Source organism: Ctenopharyngodon idella, chromosome 13 (assembly GCF_019924925.1).
Source record: "Ctenopharyngodon idella isolate HZGC_01 chromosome 13, HZGC01, whole genome shotgun sequence".
Classification (NCBI taxonomy): Eukaryota; Metazoa; Chordata; class Actinopteri; order Cypriniformes; family Xenocyprididae; genus Ctenopharyngodon; species Ctenopharyngodon idella.
Window position 1 is genome coordinate 27202775 of NC_067232.1, and position 25000 is coordinate 27227774.

Here is a 25000-nt window from a genome sequence, read left to right on the forward strand (position 1 = left end):
TGTCGCAAAGGCCTTTAGATTAGACTGACCAAATATGATGTTGATCTGATTAAATCTCTAGGAGGAGTTTGTTAACGTACAACATCTGGAAATGGCAAAAACTGCACAAATTTTGCAGAGAAGATTCAAAATATCTCACTTCCTGTTGGGTTTTCAGATTTTGCTCCAAGAGACTTTTTTGTAGGTATTGAGCTGTTACATGTGTGTACCGAATTTCATACCTGTACGTGAAACGTAGCGCAAGAGGCACTTTGTTGAAATTTTATAGGTGGTGCCATTTTGCCACACCTACAGTATCTCACAGAAGTGAGTACACCCCTCACATTTTTGTAAATATTTTATTATATCTTTTCATGTGACAACACTGAAGAAATGACACTTTGCTACAATGTAAAGTAGTGAGTGTACAGCTTGTATAACAGTGTAACTTTGCTGTCCCCTCAAAATAACTCAACACACAGCCATTAATGTCTAAACCGCTGGCTAAGAAAATGAGTACACCCCTAAGTGAAAATGTCCAAATTGGGCCCAATTAGCCATTTTCTCTCCCTGGTGTCATGTGACTCTTTAGTGTTACAAGGTCTCAGGTGTGAATGGGGAGCAGGTGTGTTAAATTTGGTGTTATCGCTCTCACTCTCTCATACTGGTCACTGGAAGTTCAACATGGCACCTCAGGGCAAAGAACTCTCTGAGGATCTGAAAAAAAGATTTATTGCTCTACATAATGATGGCGTAGGCTATAAGAAGATTGCCAAGACCCTGAAACTGAGCTGCAGCACGGTGGCCAAGACCATACAGCGGTTTAACAGGACAGGTTCCACTCAGAACAGGCCTCGCCATGGTCGACCAAAGAAGTTGAGTGCACGTGCTCAGCATCATATCCAGAGGTTGTGTTTGGGAAACAGAGGTATGAGTGCTGCCAGCATTGCTGCAGAGGTTGAAGGGGTGGGGGGTCAGCCTGTCAGTGCTCAGACCATACGCCCCACACTGCATCAAATTGGTCTGCATGGCTGTCGTCCCAGAAGGAAGCCTCTTCTAGCTCAAACGTTTTGGAAGAGAGCTTATATATATATACAGCTGCATCACTACAGGAGCCTGTTGTTTCTGGACCCCTGCTGCCCTGCGTTAAACGACCGCAATTTACTTTGAATTGGCTGCCGGTGGTCAGATGCTATTACTGGAACAGGAAGTGAGAGATATTGGGTAAAACTAACATTCAAGGTGAGATAGATGGCGAGAGAGAGACAGACAAACACGAGCATGTCCCTGATAACAGCACAGAGCGGCAGCACCAAGGGCAGACTGACCTTATCGCCATTCATTCATCACACTGATGCACATGCACACTGACAGCACGACTAGCGGGGCTCACTGTGCCTCTGTGTGCGTGTTTGTCATATCAAGGTTTTCAGCATACTGTAGGTAGTCAACACCCTAAAGACGAGCTGGAGAGGTTTCCCAAGCAGCAGATCCAGGAGAAGCCCATGTTTTCACTTGATAAAATGGTTCATATGTGAAGTGTAAATCTCTCTTACCACATTAAAACACATCCTGACACTGTTCCCGCAGTGAATTTCCCAGAGGGAATTTCCCTAGATTATGAATTAGTTTGGCATTTATAAACATACAGTTGCATATATAAACAAATGCCTGCTGGCTAGCCAACTAACCAACTGAATTATAAATAAACCACATGGTTTATTTTGTCAGCGGTCTTCTGTCCTTTGAATGAACCGGACCTCATGACCTTCTATACAGCCGTGTGTAGGACGAGCGTGATTTTGCCAAGTAGTGGTTAGTCTTTCAAACAATTTTCAGCGCTTTAAGGCAGTGGTTCTCAACCAATGATTTACAATACAAAACAAGCATTAAAATGAGCTAAAAACAACTAAATAATTCTTAGGTGAATTCATCCTCTCAATAACAGTTTCATTTCTTTGAAGAACCAGGTTTCACACAGTCTTGGAAAACCTTGACATATAAGGTAGCCTAATTTTAAAAGCGTGATTTCTAGACCTGGAAAAGTCATGTACATTAAAGTATGTTTAGCGTATTTCATACATTCTGACTTATTTACACTGTTAAAGAGTTGGATTCTGTAGCTAAACATGGCCAAAGTTTCAAAAACCAAGTTGGACGTATGACAGAGTATTTCTGGGCCAAATACACTCCTTCATAGTTTGTACAATTTTCAGAACTTTTTTTCGAGTATGGCCCTGTATTACGTAATAAAGGGCGGAATTCCTTATATGGGCACTTCTCCCGGAAGAGCACGCTTCGTTCTGTTTACGGAAATCGTCGGCAGCGCTGCACAGGTCTCGCTCGAGAAAGATTTGTCACTTTGTTTTTAGACTACAAAATCAAGCTTAAGAACCCAGCGTTAAGCTGAGAGTTTTGTGCTCACGCATTACATTGATGCGCTCTCGACATAATTGCAATCGCGTTTTTATTGGTTAAAATGAATGGAGAATATCTCGTGGCTGCTCGAGCCCTCAGGATCGGCGCTTATGTATTTATAAACAAGGCCCAGTTCTACGCTGGATTTACAGATCATTTGAAACTGAAAGATGGAGCGGTCACAGCGGTAATGATCCCGGTCATGAGTCGGAACCGCAGGTGGAGAGTAAAACTGCCTCAAATGTCTGTTTTGTTGGCAATCGGCGCATAAGTGTAAACAACAGGAATGTATAGTGAATCAAAAGTTATCCAGGGATAATGTGATGGTGTATTGTGTGTTTAAATACATTTGTTTAGCTGACCATCAATAGCTTCGCTACGCAAAAGCTGCGCGTGCTCGTCACTCTTTAGCTCCGCTCACACTGCACGCCTCCAGGAGCTCGGCTGTTTTCGGAAAGACTCTGTACAGCATATCTGACTTTTATAAATATGATAAAACTAAAGACGTTTTGGAGATATGAAGGATGCTATACTACTCTATAGTAGAGCTGCATGATTAATCGTAAAAAGATCACAATCTTGATTCAAGCTTCCACGTGATCCTACTTTATTAATGACAACGATTCTCCCGCATCTATTAAACCTTGGACAAAATCATACCGGAACGTTCAAATCTGTGTTCGTGCTGCCAGAGCCAGAGAGAGCTGTTTTGAATCACACTTTAGTTATAATCTGTGTTACAAATATTCACATTATCACAGAAGTACTGAGATATAAGTTTTAAGTTAATATTTAAAAACCGATGTCTACGATAGCGATCAAAATAGAGCAAACTACGTTTTGAAACGAACTTGGCACGTCAAATAACGGTTGTATCAATTACATCTAATTCCACTAGGTGGCGACAACTGACTGTTAAAAAATGTATTTGTCATTGAATTGTTAATTCAAAAGATTCGTTCAAAAACACTGATTCATCCAGCAATGAAACAAGTATTTATTAATGAGTCATTGAATTCATTCAAAACCATTTTTTAAATAATTCATTCAAACATTTTCCAGCAATTAGAGTCAGCAGTTTATATTTTGTCAGAACCTCTAGTAAATTACATGTTATTTTGTTTGGTTGTATATTCAGAATCGTGGGAGAATCGTGATCTCTATTTGAAACCAAAAAATCGTGATTCTCATTTTATCCAGAATCGTGCAGCTCGACTCTACAGGTACTCAAGATTAACATGAGACTGGCAGAACTGTGTGTGTTACCTACCCTTTAATAAAATCTTAAAACGCCATTGGCATTTTTATAAAAAACATTTTTTTTAATATATTTATGCCAATAATTATGATAATATTTTCTAATTATGATCACATTTTATTGGGTAGAAACTTTAGTATCTCTGAGATTATTAATTATTATTTCATATTTCCAATTAGTTTTTATTTTTGTATTTTCCATTTTGTATTTAATTTTTATTTCAGTTTTAATTGTAGTATATTAAGTTAAACTATATATATATATATATATATATATATGTATATGTATATATGTATATGTATATATATATATATATATATATATTTTTTTTTTTATATTTTATTTGATTTCAGTTAACGTAAGTAACAAACATCTTTTTTATGGTTTTAGTTTTAATTAACTATAACAACCCTGATTCTTCTGAAATATGTTTTTAAAAACCTTATTTAATTTCCTATATATAATTTTAATTATAATTATTTTAGTTACCTACAGACACTCCTAGTTTCAGTAAATTAAAAAAAGTCAAATAAATAAATAAATAAAACTTCATCATTACAGCAGATACCAAAGGAAAATCTATTAGCCTACATGAGGAAGGGCTTCGAATATTATTGTAGACAATAGAGGTCCTCGGACTTAAAAATCTTGGGAACTGCTGTTTTAAAGGGTTAGTTCACCCAAAAATGAAAATAATGTCATTAATTACTCACCCTCATGCCGTTCCACACCTGTAAGACCTTCGTTCATCTTTGAACACAAATTAAGATATTTTTGTTGAAATCCGATGGCTCAGTGAGGTCTCCATAGCCAGCAATGACATTTCCTCTCTCAAGATCCATTAATGTACTAAAAACATATTTAAATCAGTTCATGTGAGTACAGTGGTTCAATATTAATATTATAAAGCCATGAGAATATTTTTGGTGCGCCAAAAAAACAAAATAACAACTTATATAGTGATGGCCGATTTCAAAACACTGCTTCATGAAGCTTCGGAGCGTTATGAATCTTTTCGCTTTATAATATTAATATTGAACCACTGTACTCACATGAACTGATTTAAATATGTTTTTAGTACATTAATGGATCTTGAGAGAGGAAATGTCATTGCTGGCTATGCAGGCCTCACTGAGCCATCGGATTTCAACAAAAATATCTTAATTTCTGTTCCTTCTTGCTCTTCTTGGCAAAATCACAGTCATCACTTTTACTCTACCGGAGTGTCAATGGGAATACTCTTACCCGCGTCAACTTGTTCGGTGAATCCTTGCCTCTTTCCTTCAAAGAGTTGAGGATCTTGGTGGAAGGGACGTGCCATTTCGCCTCTGTGAAGATAGAATAACGGATAAGCTTTGAGATTCCCAGAACATCTGATTAAAGTGAACATAAGAGCGTAGAAACGGTCTAATATGATCTCTAGCTGGTCCAGACTGGTCATTAGATGGTGCAAACTGGTCTAGACGGTTAGGCGGCCATCTTAGACCGTCAGTAGGGCTGTTAGACCTTGGAGCAGCAACTAATCAGATATGATATTCTAAAAACCAGATTGACCACAATAACTAGGGCTGCTAATAATGACCATAACACTAGCGATTTGGTTTTAATTAATCGTGCAACCCTAAAAATAACCTATGTTTTCCCAGAAGACTATTTGTTTTAAACAAGGAACTGTATAATTTCCAGTATATTTTCAGGTGCAGCAGTTCATGTCTAGCTGACCTTCAGTCTTATGAAGGATAACTACAAAGTGAGGCTGTGTTTGAATCACACCTGCAGAGCGAGTTCTCTCGAGGGTGGGCTCCCTCTCCCTCAGCATCTCCCCGTCTCCCAGCATGCCCTGGGCTTCAGCAGAGCGCTCATGGAGCACGGGAGACTGACACCTGTGGATGGAAAAGGCTGGAGATTAGTCCTTTTGGGAATGGAGGAAAATGACTTCAATCAGCCAAGTTTTTTTTTTTGGGGGGCTATTCATCTTTCATTGCAGTGCACTGATGTACAGTTAGATTGAAACACCTCCAGCTGTGATTAAAGTCACTATGTATGAGGACACGTCCAAATTCATATAGCAATAGCTCATTTCTTTATACTGATACTGAAAAATGGCAGCCTTGATTGGATTCATTATGGATCGATTATCTCACACACTATTGACTTCCTCTCAGGGGAACGAGACGTGTGAAATTAGCCAAAAATGTGCTGTGCTAAAGACTTAAAGTCTAAACGTCTTTATGGCTGACTAAAAATTTGAGTAACAATTAATAAATTAACAAATACTGTTTCCTGAACATTAATCAGGTCACTCATTACTTATCAATTCATTTCTAAAACCCAAATCAACCTATATCAGATGAATGATAAGATAAACAACAAATTGTTTTCAGTTTTTATATAAGATGAAATAAAATATATATAATTAATATTATTTTTTATATTAAATGATATTAATATGAAACAGTTTAAAATTAATACATAATATTTATTCTGACATGAACAAATGTTTTAATATTAATACATTAATAATAAATTAAACTATATTAAATAAACAAAAACAATATAAAATGTAATTAATTTCTAAAACCCAAATCAACAGTATATTGATTTGTTTTTGTTTTTTTATGTAAGATGAAATAAAACATATGGAAAAAATAAATAGTTTGATATCAACAAATAATATTTGATAATAGTTTTTTATTAATAAATTAATATTAAATTAAATCATTTTAAATAAACGAAACCTATACTAAATAATATTTATAATAAAATAATAAATATAATTTATCAGTGTATTTATTCATTTATATTTATCGAATTATTAATTGGACTAAAACTTAAATGGTAATAAATAAACTAAATTAATACAAACTAAATATTTAAATAACACTGATAAAAATATAAATATACTTATATTAATTGATGTATTTATTTATAATAATGAAATTATTATATATTAAACTACATTAATACTCAAAACAAAAACAAAAATTATTAATAACATTATATATATATATATATATATATATATATATATATATATATATATATATATATATATATATATATATATATATATAGGCCACCATATCGGTATCGGACAATATATGTTCATTTTTAATGTTATTGTTATCGGCCCAATAAGAAAATTTGGTCGATATATTAAAGCCGATAAATAATGGATTATTTCCTTCAGATGTGCACTGTTCACCATGATGGTTTTGAATTGCTTGAAATATGATTGAAAACCACTTCAAAAAGGAAAATACAGTAAGTGCAACATACAGCGCAAGTCTGTCATATAAGCTACATAATATTATAATGAGAACATTATAATTGTGTGATTGGGACGTGGCTTTTAATGCTGAGACTTTTGTTTTTGTAATCAGGCTCTCAAAAATTATATAAAAATTTTGATTTAGATTTATCGGCCAATATATCGGTTATCGGCTTTCAAATATAAAGAATTATCGGTTATCGGTATCTGCCAAAATTTTCATATCGGTGCATCCCTAATGTCCAGCAGAATCTGTGAGTTTGTGTTTGCATGTTACCCGTCGTATCCGGGCTGCTGGTTCCAGCTGGCGCTCCCGCAGGGTCCGGGGTCACTGGAGGACGACTGGTTACTGGGTGAGCTGCGGTAGTGTTGAGACGCCTCTCCTTTACTGCAGGACGAGATCTGAGGGTTCTCCATATCTTGTACGGTCCTATAGCGTGAGAAAGAGAGAGAACAGATGGGTTTCCATTCTCACAGCAGCTGAGGCACTGATACAGATACAGAGGAGTACGACTACAGCGGAATTCAATATGGCGTGAGCAACAGATTTCAGCTGAACGAACAAACAGAGAACCTGTAGAGTCAAGAAGACAACATCAGCCTGACATCAACGTGTCTGATCTGATCACTCTGTTCACAAGAGTAATGCTGAATGTGTGTTAAAGAAAATCAAGTTTTTACTGTTGTTTATATATCTATGTGGTGTTTTTAATGTGCTTTAAGACAAACAATGTGCAAATTCATAAGTCAACGGCATTGCTGAGTATTTTCACTTTAAAACTGCAGCGATCTAAAGACAGTTTCAAAAAACGCGGTTTGAAATCGCTGGTGTTTCTGACGTCACAAACTACCTTGTAACCAATCATGTTGACGTGGGGGCGGACTTTAGCATATCATTAAGTATTACCGGTCTGAGAAAGGCAGCTGGACCGGGAACATGGTTTGTGTAACATTAGCAACACATTATTAGCTGTTTGATAACGAGGTGAATCCAAAGGCTATTCATATTAATTACTGTTATTTCTCTGATGTTGTAAAGAGCGATAACATTGTGCAGCATTTACCTCAGTAAGTTGACCGAGTGGATCTCTGAGCTGGTGAGTGAGTGGAGGCGGGGCTAATTATCATATTCATAGATCCTCGTATACTTAATGAGGCAAGGGTGTAGAGTTACATTCAAGCTATTTTAAGGCATGAAGAAACTTTTTCACAGGAAAAAAAAAAATGTTTAAATAAGTCATTTTGGAGATCAAAGATGAGATTTAAGGGATAAAATTATTGACTACAGGGGGATTTTAAATAAGCGGCTTAATTAAACATTATTTTTTCTACTATAATGTTATCATCAATGTTGAGGAACAAATTATATTAATACATTAATAATAAATTAACTATATTAAATAAGCTAAACCAATATTAAATCAAATTTACTTAATTTCTAAAATCCAAATCAACGTAAATCAGATGAACAACACATTTTGTTTAAGATGAAATATAATATATAATATGAAATATATAAATAATAATATAATGAAGTATATAAAATATTGTATTAAATAATATTAATATTAAATTGTTTAATTTATATTTGTTATAAAAATGAATACATGTTTTTTATTAATAAATTCATATTAAATTAAATTGTTTTCAATAACCTAAATCCACACTAAATAAAAATGTATAATATAATTTAATTAATTAATTAATGGATAATTGGGATAATTAGGCAACACACAGTGATTAAACATCAATCACTTTAATCTGACATCAATAATGGTCAGATTATGCTTTAAAATCGATTTAAATCATTTTAAGTTAAATATTTTAGTGCAATTTACCTTTTATTTACTTGACATTTGGGCAAATGTGCATTTTTGGTTTTCCATGCATACAAAAAATTCAAGATTTTGCCTGAATGTTAAGTAAATAAAACGATAAATGCAATAACATTTTTAACATAAAACATGGTTTAAATCTGAAAGCATGATAATCTGATCGTTATTGATGGATGCATACTACAATAATAGCACGAGTAGAATGGTAATATGTTATTCCGAACACCACTAATGGATGCCTCGCTAAGAACCGTCAGTGATCCAATCATACGCCACCTCGCAAAAGTACCGGTCATGAAAACTCAAGCATCTGATATTCCCGCTCCTGCAATGCTTTTCTGTTTCCTCCCGGCCGTCAGCTTTAATGGGAATCAGCAGTGGTCTCATTCTCCATGCATACGTCGCACACGCCTTCAACAGCCGCAGAACGTGAGGTGAAGAAACGTAATGAAGGTGATTTCACCTCTCGCCTGCCCAAACAGGCCGACGTCAGTCTGAAGCAACGATGCACAGACCAAAATGCACAACTGGCACGGTGACTCTGTGCACAAACAATGCCACTGGACAATACGCATGCTTGTATTTTAACACATCACTGTGACAGATGCCAAGTCCTTTAACACTGGTAAATATTTTGTGAAAAAAGTGTGCAAACATTGCCATATCAATGTTCAAGTGGTTGCTAGGACATTACTGTCCAGTGTGTTTTTAGTGATAGTATTAATGCATCACCAATAAGAGAAGAAGCACAGTTCAGTGGCGTTACTGACGCGACGCACAGCTCTCTCCACATGCGGTCTCACAGAAGAGTCTGGAAAGGTCATCAACACCACGAGGGGCTTCCAAGTAAGAACAAATGACCACATTATAATATTTGAAAGGCATATCGCATGCATACCAAATACAGGAACCTGAATTCATGATGTTCAGGGTCAGTAAGTATGCCAGGAACACTGGAAATGCAACACATCACTTTCCAGCAGCAAGTAAATGATAGTGCACACTGAAAACGACAATGTTGCACGACACGGCATGACCGCAGACACATATTTATGCACTGCAAAAGAGTATTTTTTGTCGTTTCCCAGTTAAAACATCTAATAAATATCTTAAAATGATATAAATTTACTCAAAAAGCAATACTGCATACAATATTAAGACTTGTTTTCAAAGATTGCATCTTGAATGTAAGTGTATTTTGTCTTACTGCACTGGCAGATTTTGTTTTACTTGTTTTTAACTAGTTTATGGCAATGCAGTAAGACAAAATACACTCACATTAAAAACACAATCTAAATAAATCTTATGCAGTGTTACTTCTCAAGCAAATTATAATATTTTAACTGGAAAGCAAAGCAAAAAGACTACTGTAATTGAAAACTTATTAAGAAGTAATTTTTTTTTTGCATTATGGAGCAATTATCCCTTATTCCTAAAATCAGAAGAACTAATGATAAAATGTAAAAAGGAAAATTAAGGAAAATCCATCAGACCTTGAGAATGCAACTGGGGATTATATTGCAAATTTAATATCGAAAAATACACCAAAAATACACAATCGTTTCTGTTGTGAAACTCTTTATCATGTCACACTTCCTTCATCCTGCTGTATTTTTCATGCATTTTAACACTCTACTTTCGCCTTATGAAATCTAAATTAATCTGATTCATTCACAGGAAGATGATTAGGGCCATATGAAATCAGTTTTATTTATCCCAAATTCAGTTTTATTTATCCCAAATTCCATGTTTTTCTGTTTTAATTTTTCTTGATTCTATTTAAATAGTTTAACTACATTTTAATAATCAAAAAGCTAATCAATTGCATTCATAAAACTTTAATAATTAATTTAAATTTTTACAATAATAGGGCCCAAGAAAATGTTAGATGTTCTGTTTTTCTGTTTCAGTTTTTCTGGATTAAAGATTTAATACAAACGTATTATCATTTATTACCATTTATTATATTAAAACTGTGCCAATAAAATAAAGACATAACACATTAACAAAATAATCTTATAAAATGGTAATCAAATTCAAATTTAACAATACTTTTATTTTTTGAAAAACAAGATAATTACTTCTAAGTTTAAAACTTAGAAGAAAAATTGTGTAATATTCCTTAAAAATCAAGTTTTAACAATTATTATTATTATAACTACTACTACTATATTGAGATGTACAATATTAATATATTTATGTCACAATTTCTTCAAGTTAAACACAACTTTTATTTTGGCAGGTTGTAGTGAAGACCTTTGAGTTTCTGTGTGTATATACGATGATAGTTTTCTCAAATGAAATGGTGAAAAGCTTGTTTAGTGACTCTCAGAGCAGCTCTTTAGATGAAGATCATGTGTTCCTGTCCTCATATAGTGCGATGAGCATCACATGTGCTTGAGTATGTGTAGTAGACCAAACTGAGACACACAGACTTCAGATTTCAATAGGAAAGACACAAAAAGCTGATACCTGGGTCCATCTGGCAACTTCCTGTCGAAAGAGGTGCTGCGTGGGATGGCGGTCTGGAGGATCTGCTGGCACGGCATGCGATCGGGACCCTGGGTGGGGGATCCGCGAGGAAGAGGCTGGCCGCTGGTGGGCACACGGTGCCAGGTGGTGTTTCTTTTGAAGGGCGTCTTGTACTCGCAGGGCGTTCCTTCACTGTCCAGCTTATACTCCACCATAGGAATGCGGTAGAGCTCTGAACATCCCCTGAGACACACATGAAGAGCAGAAAATAAGCCACCAATATTTTTTGGAATAATGTGCACTTATTTGCTCATAATAGCATCAGGATTTTATTAAAGAGGATCTATTATGCCGTTTTGTTTTTGTGCTCTACTAGAACAGATTTTCATGCTTGAATGTTTATTATTTTTCCCATATTCTCCATTGTTGCAGCTATTTTTGTACAGCTAAAATAACTGGAATCGAATGACACCGGAAGCCTCGCACATTCAAGTTACTAATGGACGCACCCACATTAAAAACAAGGAGGATAAGAACTAGAAAATGCACAGAAATAGAGAAGCTGGATGAGGTGGGGTTCCTGGGTTGAAAGAAAAGAGCCCGAGGGTTCAGCGCTGCACCCTGGTCATGAAAACAGTCCAAAAAAAAAAAAAAAAAAACCTTTTGCAATTCAACTCTGCTGCTATTGTCTCCATGAAGCTCTTGGGGTGAAGGGTTCACATTCTCATCTGCCATTTGCATAACCAGCCCACAGGCTCATATCAATTAGATGCAGAAGACAGCCCCAAAAATCAGAGAATGTGCATCGGCTGAAATGTGTTTTAGATTGAGCTGCATTCATCAGCTATTTCCCCATTGCCCTCTGGTTATCACTGACCTTGGCGTTCTCCAGAGGGCAGAGAACACTAGACGCTACGCTACACTTTCTGGCAGAATCTCTTGGCATGAGCAACACGACAATGCAAAACATCCTCGAAAGGGACTTTTTTTTTTGACCGAGAAATCATGCTGGAATACATTAAAGGAAAAGATCAGCAATAAATGAAAATTCTGTCATCGTTTACCCACCCTCGTGTCATTCAGATTCTGTATGGTTTCTTTGTATGAAAAACAAGATGTTTTGTATTTTGTAGTTTTTTTGAGGTCTTCTGCTCACCAAGGCTGCATTTATTTGTTTGAAAATACAGTAAAAACATCAATATTGTGAAATACACTGATCAGGCATGACATTATGAGTGAATAACACTGATTATCTCTTCATCACGGCTCCTGTTAGTAGGTAGGATATATTAGGCAGCAAGTGAACATTTTGTCCTCAAAGTTGATGTGTTAGAAGCAGGAAAAATGGGCAAGCGTAAGGATTTGAGCGAGTTTGACAAGAGCTAAATTGTGATGGCTAGACGACTGGGTCAGAGCATCTCCGAAACTGCAGCTCTTGTGGGGTGTTCCCGGTCTGCAGTGGTCAGTATCTATCAAAAGTGCTCCAAGGAAGGAACAGTGGTGAACCGGCGACACGGTCATGGGTGGCCGAGGCTCAATGATGCACGTGGGGAGCGAAGGCTGGCCCGTGTGGTCCGATCCAACAGACGAGCTACTGTAGCTCAAAATGCTCAAGAAGTTAATGCTGGTTCTGATAGAAAGGTGTCAGAATACACAGTGCATCAGTTTGTTGCGTATGGAGCTGCAGACCAGTCAGGGTGCCCATGCTGACCCCTGTCCACCGCCGAAAGAACCAACAGTGGACACGTGAGCATCAGAACTGGACCATGGAGCAAAAATGGTTCAGGAATGGTTTGAGGAGCACAACAACGAGTTTGAGGTGTTGACTTGGCCTCCAAATTCCCCAGATCTCAATCCAATCGAGTGGGATCTGCTGAACAAACAAGTCCGATTCATGGAGGCTCCACCTCGCAACTTACAGGACTTAAAGGATCTGCTGCTAACATCTTGGTGTCAGATACCACAGCACACCTTCAGGGGTCTAGAGGAGTCCATGCCTCGACGGGTCAGGGCTGTTTTGGCAGCAAAAGGTGGACCAACATAAGATTAGAAAGGTGGTCATAATGTTATGCCTGATTGGTGTATTATTGCAATTTATAGCTGTTTTCTATGTAAATATATAGTAAACTGTCATTTATTCCTGTGATCAAAGCTCATCATTACTCCAGTCTTCAGTGTCACATGATCCTTCAGAAATCATTCTAATATGATGATTTGCTGCTCAAGAAACATTTCTGATTATTATCAGTTAATATTTCTGTGGTTATTTATGTTTTTTCAGGATTCTCTGATGAATATAAAGTACAAAAGAACAGCATTTATTCGAAGTAAAAATCTTTTGTTACATTATAAATGTCTTTACTGTCACTTTTGAACATTATAATGCTCCTTGTGGAATAAAATTCTTCATTTCATTTATGAGAAACAGTATGCTTGCTTTGCATGAAGTTCAATGCATTGGGGAATATTGAGGTGAGTCATGTGACACATCTTTAGTTCTGGAACCCAGATGTCTCTTAAGTGTTTATCAATGACCAGAAATCAAACAAAATGCACATGCAAATGCATTAAACATCAGCTGCAGCTAACAGCATTGGCTCATGTGTTTGAAACATCAGTCAACATAAATACATTTACTGTATATCACTCACAGATGCAACATAATGAGAACCAGTTGAAAAGAAAAGTAAACTACTGAATCGAACATTTGGCGCCTCGAGCATATGAGATGTTCTACGCAGGAGAGTTTCTACAAGTCCGTTTCCCCATTAAAACGGGCTATTTAAAGTCAAATAATATCCAAAACTAGTGATAAACAATTCACAGCATAAGCTAAATACATTTTAAAGAGGATAATAAAGATAATGTGTGTTTATCACATGATTTACTTCACTATTTACTTCCACACAGAACAAAACATTCACATTTTCCACATCAAAACCTGAAACCTCTGACGTACACAGACATATGGAGAATAATCTACAGCGTGTGAATGTGCCGAGGAACACGAACCCAATCGCATTTAGGTGGAAGCTCGTAAAGATTCAATGTTGTTTTAGAAAGACACTTGATCCCACATGACCAATGAAGCAAAACTCACAAGAGTTACTCCCAACATTAGTGTTCTTATCCAAGAAAAAGTATGTATTGCTCGTCGCTCCGCTCACATTTACAGGCTCAGATTTATAGAGTGATGTTTTCCACTGCCGCCCGCCAAGAACTGCATAACGACTGAGTCAATCCTCTCACTACCGCCGTCATAATGGAAAACAGAAGCGTGTGATATAAAGGTAAGTCACTAATGACCCTGAGAAATGCAATAATGATTAGTATTGATTGACATTCATAATGCTTGTTTAAACACCTCAAGGATAATTTTGCTACTGAGTTTAGCAAAAGAATGCGATCATGCTTCATGCTCGTACGTGCTTAAAAAGGGATATATCATGAAAATCTGACTTTTTCTGTGTTTAAGTGCTATAATCGGGTCCTCTGTGCATCTATCCACCTAGAAAACGTGAAAAAGGACAACCCAGTAACTTTGTTTTGGCAAGTCTTTCTCTGCAAGCATGTGAAAAAGTGGGCCGTTTAGATTTCACTCCCCTAGTGACGTAGGAAGGGGATCTTATTATAATATTACCGCCCCTTAATCTGCACGTTTCCACTCACGGCGCCGCCATTTTGTTTTCGCAAGCGACAACGGTGTACCAATTCTAACGCCATGGCAAAAGTTAACTGCTAACTGTTCTGTCGTTGTCTGCACAGACGAGCGCTGAACACTATTTAGAGTCTCGTTAGCTTGGATAGCCTGAAGTTGACCCTGACAAGCTCGATTGATAAAAAAGGAGCGTTTCTGTCAGAGCGATATTTTGGAAAAAATATTAGACCATTCACAGCATTTGATAGCAATCATAAACGTTAGCCTGGTGTGTATGACTCTGTTTGACAAACAGGTACGCTATGTATAGTGGGCGTCCATACGGGTTTTGCACAAAAGATTAACATGACGGCACATGCTAGTGGATGAGTTGAATCAACTCCACAGCAACTACATAAATTTATCCACTAACCATTCAGAAACGTCCTAAAAGTTGTAACTTCTTCCTGAGTCTCTCCATCAGTGTCGACTCCGGTTTGAACAATGTAAGGCTGAAAACTTTCGTTATTTTGGCTGCGTGAGATTCTTCAGCTTTGTTGTTGTTGAGCAACCGAAGCGTGTGCTGTTAAAGCTCCGCCCTCTTCTGGAAAGGGGGCCGGGAGCAGCAGCTCATTTGCATTTAAAGGGACACACACAAAAACGGTGTGTTTTTGCTCACACCCAAATAGGGGCAAATTTGACAAGCTGTTATTAAATGATCTGTGGGGTATTTTGAGCTGAAACTTCACAGACACATTCTGGGACACCAGAGACTTATATTAGATCTTATGAAAGGGGCATTATAGGTCCCCTTTAAATCTAGCATACATTTCCCAATCCCGCACTATACAATGAAGTGAATAAAACACTGAATATATAAAGAAAAGTTTCACATTAGATCTTTAAATTAAAGGACCTTCAACTACATACACTACTATTTAAAAGTTTGGGGTCAGTAAGATGATTTGTTTTTGTTTTATTCAGCAAGGATGCATTAAATCGATCAAAAGTGACAATAAAGACATTTATGATGTTTAAATGATTTCTATTTCAAATAAATGCTGTTCTTTTTAACTTTCTATTCATTAAAGAATCATTGAAAAACTAAAATGTATCATGGTTTCCACAAAAATATGAATCAGCACAACTGTTTTCAACATTGATAATAATCAGAAATGTTTCTCGAGCACCAAATCAGCATATCAGAATGTCTTCATGTGACACTGAAGACTGGAGTAATGATGCTGAAAATACAGCTTTGATCAGTTTACTATATATTTACTTAGAAAACAGCTGTTTTAAATTGTAATAAAATTTCACCATTTTTACTGTATTTTTTGTTCAAATAAATGCAGTCTTGGTGAGCAGAAGAGACTTCTTTAAAAAAAAAAAAAAAAATTTTGAATAGTGTATATAATAAAATAAAACTACATTTTTACATTAAATCTTCAAATTAAAGTGCCTTCAAGTAAATAAATATCTGATACCATCAGGGTAACATCACAGTACTTCTTTGTAAGGGTGGGAAATCAAGCTTCACTGTGAAAAAAACTGACTTTTCCCATCAAACACACTGTTTTTACATCCTCTCTCATTTTAAAGAGCCCATATATGTCTTTTTATGGTTGCGCAGAATCCAGTCTGGGCTGGTGAAATACGGCTCTAATATTAGCCTAACCCAGAAAATCTATTTATTTACACTAGAGCAGCAGGATGTGGCCGTTCGTAACCCTGCGCTGTCCACAAGCGCTTTCCAACGTTTCTATATGAATCTTTAAACATGCCGCCCATACATCACACTAATGAGAGAAACATTTCAGATGTGTCTACACTGAAAATGACTCACTTATGGATTGAAAATGTAAACAGCGGGTAAATATTTGGTTTTCAGACTAATCAGAGAGTGTATGTAATATTATGAGGCTCTGTTCCTCAAATTCAGACCTGAAACATGAGATTCATGCTGTACAGTGTCTGTGTTTACTGCGCTGCTGAGTCCTTCCTTTAAGTAATATTTATCCGAGTGTAAAGTTCAAACATCCTGGATGCAGCGATGACATCTGGCAATTCTAGAAATATTCTGTGGTTGTTTAACTGCATCACTTGTAATTAGATTTATGCACTTGGCAGATGCTTATCCAAAGTTACTTACATTGCATTGAAGGTACATTATGCATTTGATCAGTTTTTGTATTCCCTGTGACCTGACAGCACCAAAACATAGTAGTGGTGTGTTTTACATGGGCATATGTCCTTTAGAATATGTAAAAATATAGATATCCATTATGGTTTATATTAAGTAGGTCAAATGAGAGCTACTCAGACAGTAGATCGTTCTAAAATGGTTGAAATGACAAACTACTAGAATGTACTAAACCTTCAGGGTCCGTCATCATAACACTGAGAGCGCTCTGTTCTGCCTCCATCTGTAAATAAGCTTCTGTTGCATCATGTATGATAACAGATGATCATGTATGTAAGAGGATTTGCTGACATGTTGGATTGACAGGATATGATCAGTGTGTGTTTACATGTGATATGACTATATTAAAGGTGCAAACATAAGGCTGATAGAATATCTCTCTAGATTTTCAATGGTCTGTCTATGAGTAAATGAATCGGACGGCTCAGAATGTGGTTGAACTTAACTTTACTTAACCCAATTAGTCCGGTGAAAAATTATTTTTATATTACAAATGATTAAATCAGTCAGCTTATTTCAATGCATGAAAAGCCAAATTAATTAATATGATAATTTCTTCAAGAAATGTAATAAAAAATGACAGTAAAAAAACAAATAAAAATAAAAAAAACAATATATATAAAGTATATTTAATAATAATATACATTTTAATAACAATTATAGAATATTAAAATTCAATAATATATGTAATAATTTAATATATAGTAAAAATAAAACATTTATACATTTATATATATATATAACAAAATTATTTATATATATATATACACACACACACACACACACACACACACAAATAATATTATTATAACTATAATAATATAAATCATTATTATAATAATATTAGAAATAATAATAAAAATGTTTAATAATTAAATATATAGTAAAATTAAATGTATATGTATATGTATTTATTCATATATTTTTAACTATAATATAATATAATAAAATATAATATAAAACAATATGTATAAATTACATTTAATAATAATAATATACATTTTAATAACAAATATAAAATATTACAATTCAAAAATATATGTAATAATAATTCAATATATAGTAAAAAATAAAATGTATAAAAGATGACATATATAAATTACATATACATATATATATATATATATATATATATATATATATAAATATTACATAAATTATTTATATATATTAGTGTATGTATATATACACACACTAATAATATTATTATAATTATAACTATAATAATATAAATTATTATAATAATATTAGAAATAATAATAAAAATGTTTAATAATTAAATATATAGTAAAATAAAATGTATATGTATATGTATTTATTCATATATTTTTAACTATAATATAATATAATAAAATATAATATAAAACAATATGTATAAATTAAATTTAATAATAATAAACATTTTAATAACAAATATAAAATATTAAAATTCAAAAATATATGTAATAATAATTCAATATATAGTAAAAAACAAAATGTATAAAAGAAGACATATATATAATTATATATATACACACACATATATAAATATTACATAAATTATTTATATATATTAGTGTGTGTATATATACACACACTAATAATATTATTATAACTATAATAATGATATAAGTTATTATTATAATATTAGAAATAAAAAATAAAATTAATAAAATTAATAAATAAATAATAAAATTTTTAATAATAATTATATTATAGTAAAATAAAATGTATAAAATTATATTATATATATAAATATATATATATAAATAATTATTATTAACTATAATATAATATAATATAATATAATATAATATAATATAATATAATATAATATAATATAATATAATATAATATGTGACCCTGGACCACAAAACCAGTCATAAGGGTAATTTTTTTTTAAAAACTGAGATTTATACATCATCTGAAAGCTAAATAAATAATCTTTCCATTGATGCATGGTTTGTTAGGATAGGACAGTTTGGCAGAGATACAACTATTTGAAAATCTGGAATCTGAGGGTGCAAAAAAATCATAATACTGAGAAAATCGCCTTTAAAGTTGTCCAAATGAAGTTGTTAGCAATGCATATCCACTCACAAAAATACATTTTTGATATATTTACAGTAGGAAATTTACAAAATATCCTCATGGAGCACGATCTTTACTTAATATCCGAATGATTTTTGGCATAAAAGAAAAATTGATAATTTTGACCCATACAATGTATTGTTGGCTATTGCCACAAATATACCCATGTGACTTAAGACTGGTTTTGTGGTCCAGGGTCACATATAATTTTTGAGTTACATAACCATTTTAAAATCCATTTCATCACACCAATTATTAAGTTTTCAAGCAAAGCAACAATCAGGAAAAAAATTAAAAGGACCTACTTCTACATGGGACGGGTGTTAATAGCAGACATGGCCTTTGATAGGAGGATGGACAGAATGGATCACTGATACCTTCTGGGAGCTCCGTCCTCATATGGCTGGATAATGACGACCTTGACGGTGATGGAGGTGCGCAGCAGGTCGATCATCTGTTCGTGGGTCAACGTCGCCACCGCCACCTTGCAGATCTCCACCAGACGGCTGCCCTGACGTAAGCCGGCCTTCCACGCGTATCCGAACGGCTCCACGTCAGCCACGATGCCCTCGAAGTTGACGTGGAAGCCGAGCTGGCCGAGACCGTTCCTGCGTAAGGTCATTTCTGTGGTTTCGCAGCCGCGGGTGACAATCTGGATCGAGAGAGAAAAATCAGCTTTATAAATCAACAGGAACTATTGGACTCATACAATATAGTCCACATTATCAGTCACAAAAAGCATCATATGACTTCATAAAAGATTCGTTTTTGTTTTTGAAGCTTGGCACATCTGGAAAAAAAGAGCAGCATTGACTTTCTTCAAAATTCTCCCATTTGTGCTTCACATAAGAAAAGAAAAGGACATATGAGTTTGGAACAACATGACGGTAGGTAAATAATGACAGAATTATTTCTGGGTGAACTATTCCTTTAAGTAGCTCTGACGTGAAGGACAGATGGTAACAGGGAAAAATGCCAAAAAGAGAGATAAAACCAACATCCCGCGGCAACATTTAAATCCAGCCGGGGACGGATCGTGAGTGTATGTTCTCTCAATCTAAAGAGCCTTTCATATGGAAATAAAGACAAGGGCACTCGAGGGAAAATGTGTTTGAGAAAGTAGAAATCTGGACGATGCCATGAGTCAGTGGAGAGAAAGAGCCTTCTGTCCTGTGGCAAAAGGTGGAAATATTTACAGTGAAACATTATGAAGGTTAGAAAAGCAGAGTTTAATACTTTTGTGTCAGATCAAATTAAAACTAAGTATAAAAGCCTGAAAATAAATAAAACATTTTAAAATATGAACACAATATAAAAATACAACTGCTAGCAGCAATTACCGGGTCAAGCCGAATAAGGGCAGAAAACATGGACATCTGTGATCATGAGGTTAGGATAAAGCTGTTTAGATTACATCAGTTAAAGCACTTATAACATAATAACATGGCTTATAACTTCTGAGCAGTAGGTGGCGCTATGACAAAACTCTGCATGCACCCTCAAGTCATGCCTGTGATGAAATGTACCAAGTTTCGTGTCAATACACAAAACTTTTGCAAAGATACAGCCGCATATACATTTTAGCATGCTCGCAGTCAAACTTGTTGACGCAGTATAAAACAACGGTTGGGTTTATCAAAAATCTTTTAATAAGTTTTTGTCAGGAGTGTCTGTAGATGCTACATACCAAATTTCATACAAATCGGACAAATTTTGTAGGAAGAGTTCAAAAAAGTAGGTTTTGAATAAAATTCAATATGGCGGATAACAAGTATGGTAGAATATGGCAAATTTGGTATCGCAGGACTTGGCATAAGCCAACAAATCTATTGATGCAAGTTAAATGACAATATGTTGAATTTTTCATATGTTATAAGCATTTTCATAAATTTCATTACATGTCTTCACCACTAGGGGGTGCTGACCTAAAACTTTACAGGTCCTCTCAGAATATGGCCTCGATAAATCATACCGAGTTTCGTAATGATACGTTCATGTGTTCGTAAAACAGCATTTTATGACAAAATTTAAAATGGCCGACGCCCAAAATGGCCAACCAAGGAAAACTGGATATCGTTCAACTCGCCATGCCTCAAGGAATGATTTTAGGACAAGGCATTTAAAAGTTATAAGCAAAAATAGCCATTTTTCCTATCTCTGCACCAGTAGGTGGTGCTGTGGCAATACTATGCATGTACCCCAAGTCATGCTCGTGATGACATATACCAAGTTTGGTGTCAATACACCAAATCATTGCGAAGATACAACATCAAATCCATTTTTGCGTGCTCGCCGTCAAATTCGTTAACGCGCTATACGAGAACGGATTGGCCGATCAAAAATCTTTTAATAACTTTTTGCCTGGAGTGTGAGTAGATGCTACATACAAAATTTCATGCAAATTGGACAAATGCTCTAAGAGTTGTTCGAAAAATTCGTTTTTTTGGAAAATTCAAAATGGCGGGAAAATTTTCATAACGGAAATGACGTCATAGAGTGCAATTGTATCAGCATGAGCCATGGAATCAGAGGAAAATTTTCAGAATAGAAGAATTTAGTTTCTAGGACTTACGCCTCAAAAGTTATGAGCATAAACGAGTGAATTTTTGAACTGTTGGTGGTGCTAGAGGGTTTGACATTTCATAACTTTTAACCATACATTTCTATGGGCTGCCATAGACTTAAGAAAAATAATAAGAAAACTAACGCCCCTTCGGGGATTGACCCTTAATAATGTAATGTATGTATAATTAAAGCTATTGAACAATCCTCTAACCTTAAAGTAACCCTAAAGTCTAAAGTATTAAAAGTTTCAAAAAAAATGAAAAATGTTATTATAGAATACATATAATTAAAGGTGTTGAACAAACCTTTGACTTCAAATATTAAAATTCTAAAAAATTATATATATATATATATATATATATATATATATATATATATATATATATATATATATATAGCTAAGCTATTAAACAAACCTCTAACACACATTATAAAATATATAAGAAATATATATATAAAACATAATATAATATATTACATTATATAAACATAATATATACAATTAGAGTAGTTGAGTAAACCCCAAACATTACACTTCAAAAAAAATTATATTATATTATATTATATTATATTACACCTAACCCTAAGTACTAAACTTCTAAAAATGCATAAAAAAATTGGAAATATTAATATAACATAATATAACAATTAAAACAAACCCCTAAGTTTTAAACTTCTAAAAATAAATAAATAAAATATATTTAATATAATTATTAAAGTAGCATAATATAATATAATAAAACATAATATAACTAAGCAATAAGGTACGAGAGGCTGTGCTGTATCGTGAATAAGTCACGGCTGAAGGGCGTTGTTAGGCACGACGCGAAGCAGACTTTAAAAGACTTTGTTTTTATGAGTGTGTCAGTCAATAGCGAAGACTTTTACATTGAAAAGACTGAATTGTTGTGAACACAGAACAAGACGCAACTGACAAATGCTTTGACTAGCGCTGTCAGTCACGGGAAAACCCCTTAACTGTTATCAGACATTTAAACAGATTTTTTATTATGAACACAGGACTGACCTGAAGAAAAATGCTAAATCTGAATGCAGGTAATAAACTTGTTTAATCGATCTCTTTCTCACAATACTCTTCTACATAATACAGTAAGATTCTATGAACAATATCAATTGAGAACAAACAGTTTACGTTGCTAAGAGTGGTTGTTAAGGGTGTTGTGTAGTGATAGTGATTTGGTGCTGCTAGTGGGGCAGAAATGACAAATCACAGCGTTAAAGACCTGCCCATTTTGAACTGGTTTGACTGTTTTTCTTTGGTCTGCTAATGGGTGTAGTAATTAGCATTAATCCAGTATAAACATGTCATTCTGATATGGTGACTATGCCGCTCATGTTCAGCTGTAGTGAAGCACACTTGCACAGTCACGTGAAACTACACCGTCATACAATCATTAGACAGCATTAACAAGAGCTGACCTCCAAATCAGCAGCCCATCACTGCTCTCAACGGGAACTATGGTCTAAAACTACACTAGATGGGCAGGTGAAGGGTTAAGAGGACATATAAGAAAGTATATTAATTAGTGAATGTGCATTTCATTACTCAGCAGAGTCAGAAGTCACAGAGAGAAAGGTCACAGGAGCGTGAGGTTTGGTCATGAGTGAGTCAGTAAATAACTCTGAGAAGAGGCTGATCCGTCTTAAAAGCTTTACTGTAATAAGCCGAGCTAGTGAGAGTGAGTCACCGTAAACTTGATTTGCACTTGTTAGCAATTTTAAAGCATTTTAAAGCCCCTGATTCAATGACCAACCTATTAGTTTGAATTAGGCCTTAAAAACACAACAGCCTGAGTCTGTTTTCACTGAAAGCGTCCAAATTACACATCAAAACAACAGACTAATCAGCTGTAATCTTGAGGCTGGACTTCAATAGCAAAATGTGACTAAAATCTGACTTTATTTTCAACTGATATCCATTCATATGAAAATGACTTTGCATGGGTTATTTTAATGAAAGCACACAAAATGTTAGTATTGCTTCATCTTCATTTACATATAGTTACAAACAAAAGATTATTCAATTTAGAAGACCTGAAAACATGTACATTTACTATGATGTAAAAATCAAGTGTTATGTAAATATATAATGAATAAAATGTATAGCACAAATAAAATAAATAAATAAATAAATTTTAGGAAAAAAAAAATTAGAAGGTCAGGAATGTGTATCAAACAAGCAAATCTTAGGTACATTTTGATTTGACTTTAAAACAGCCCAACCTTGTGCTTTAGACGGATCAACGTGACACTGAAGGACTGCTGGTCAATTAGCATCAGAGTTTTTATAAGTAGAACAACAAACAAACTCTCAGACATTAGTTAGAAGCGTTAAGTGAGCTGTGAGAAACTAAAAGCCATGCTGCGGTAATCCTCTGAGGGAGGATAAACTCTCGGCTGTCTTTTCCCGGTCTTCCCACACAGTGTCTGTCTCTCTGTTAAACTCCTTTAAAGAGAGCAATCTGTCTGCCCGAGCGCTTCACATTACATCACAGGCTTCAGCAGCTCTTAAATTCACCGCCGTAAAAGCCCTGTGAAGCACAACGGACACAGATCTGCACGCTGAGAAGGTGTTGAAACAGACGAAATGTAGAGTAAGTGCTGTCAGTCCGTCCCGTAATCCAACGCTGAGGATTTCCTAGACTAACGTGTGAGAGAAAGATACGTGCAGACAGCTAGTGAGCTGAGGTTTTGTTTTAGCGCTCATGATCACATTGTCCTAACTTATGGAAGCTTGTTTCCGCCATGATATAAAGTCAGAATTGCGAGATATAAAGTCAGAATTGCGTGATATAAAGTCAGAATTGCGAGATATAAAGTCAGAATTGCGAGTTATAAAGTCAGAATTGCGAGATATAAAGTCAGAATTGCGTGATATAAAGTCAGAATTGCGAGATATAAAGTCAGAATTGCGAGATATAAAGTCAGAATTGCGAGATATAAAGTCAGAATTGCGAGTTATAAAGTCAGAATTGCGAGATATAAAGTCAGAATTGCGAGATATAAAGTCAGAATTGCGTGATATAAAGTCAGAATTGCGAGATATAAAGTCAGAATTGCGAGATATAAAGTCAGAATTGCGTGATATAAAGTCAGAATTGCGAGATATAAAGTCAGAATTGCGTGATATAAAGTCAGAATTGCGAGATATAAAGTCAGAATTGCGAGATATAAAGTCAGAATTGCGAGATATAAAGTCAGAATTGCGAGATATAAAGTCAGATTTGCGAGATATAAAGTCAGAATTGCGAGATATAAAGTCAGAATTGCG

General features: G+C 34.8%; 1 protein-coding gene across 5 annotated transcripts in view; it reads right to left on the bottom strand.

Moving 5' to 3' along the window:
* The window catches only part of LOC127524783 (signal-induced proliferation-associated 1-like protein 2), a 150249-nt gene that overhangs the window by 30345 nt on the left and 94904 nt on the right, over nt 1-25000 (bottom strand). For all 5 annotated transcript variants that reach the window (XM_051916667.1, XM_051916669.1, XM_051916668.1 and 2 more), the window contains 5 exons: nt 19521-19795; nt 11234-11476; nt 7204-7356; nt 5429-5538; nt 4901-4983 (listed from right to left, as the gene is read on the bottom strand). In XM_051916667.1, the coding sequence (XP_051772627.1) occupies nt 4901-4983; nt 5429-5538; nt 7204-7356; nt 11234-11476; nt 19521-19795 (864 nt within the window). The remainder of the gene's footprint in view (nt 1-4900; nt 4984-5428; nt 5539-7203; nt 7357-11233; nt 11477-19520; nt 19796-25000) is intronic.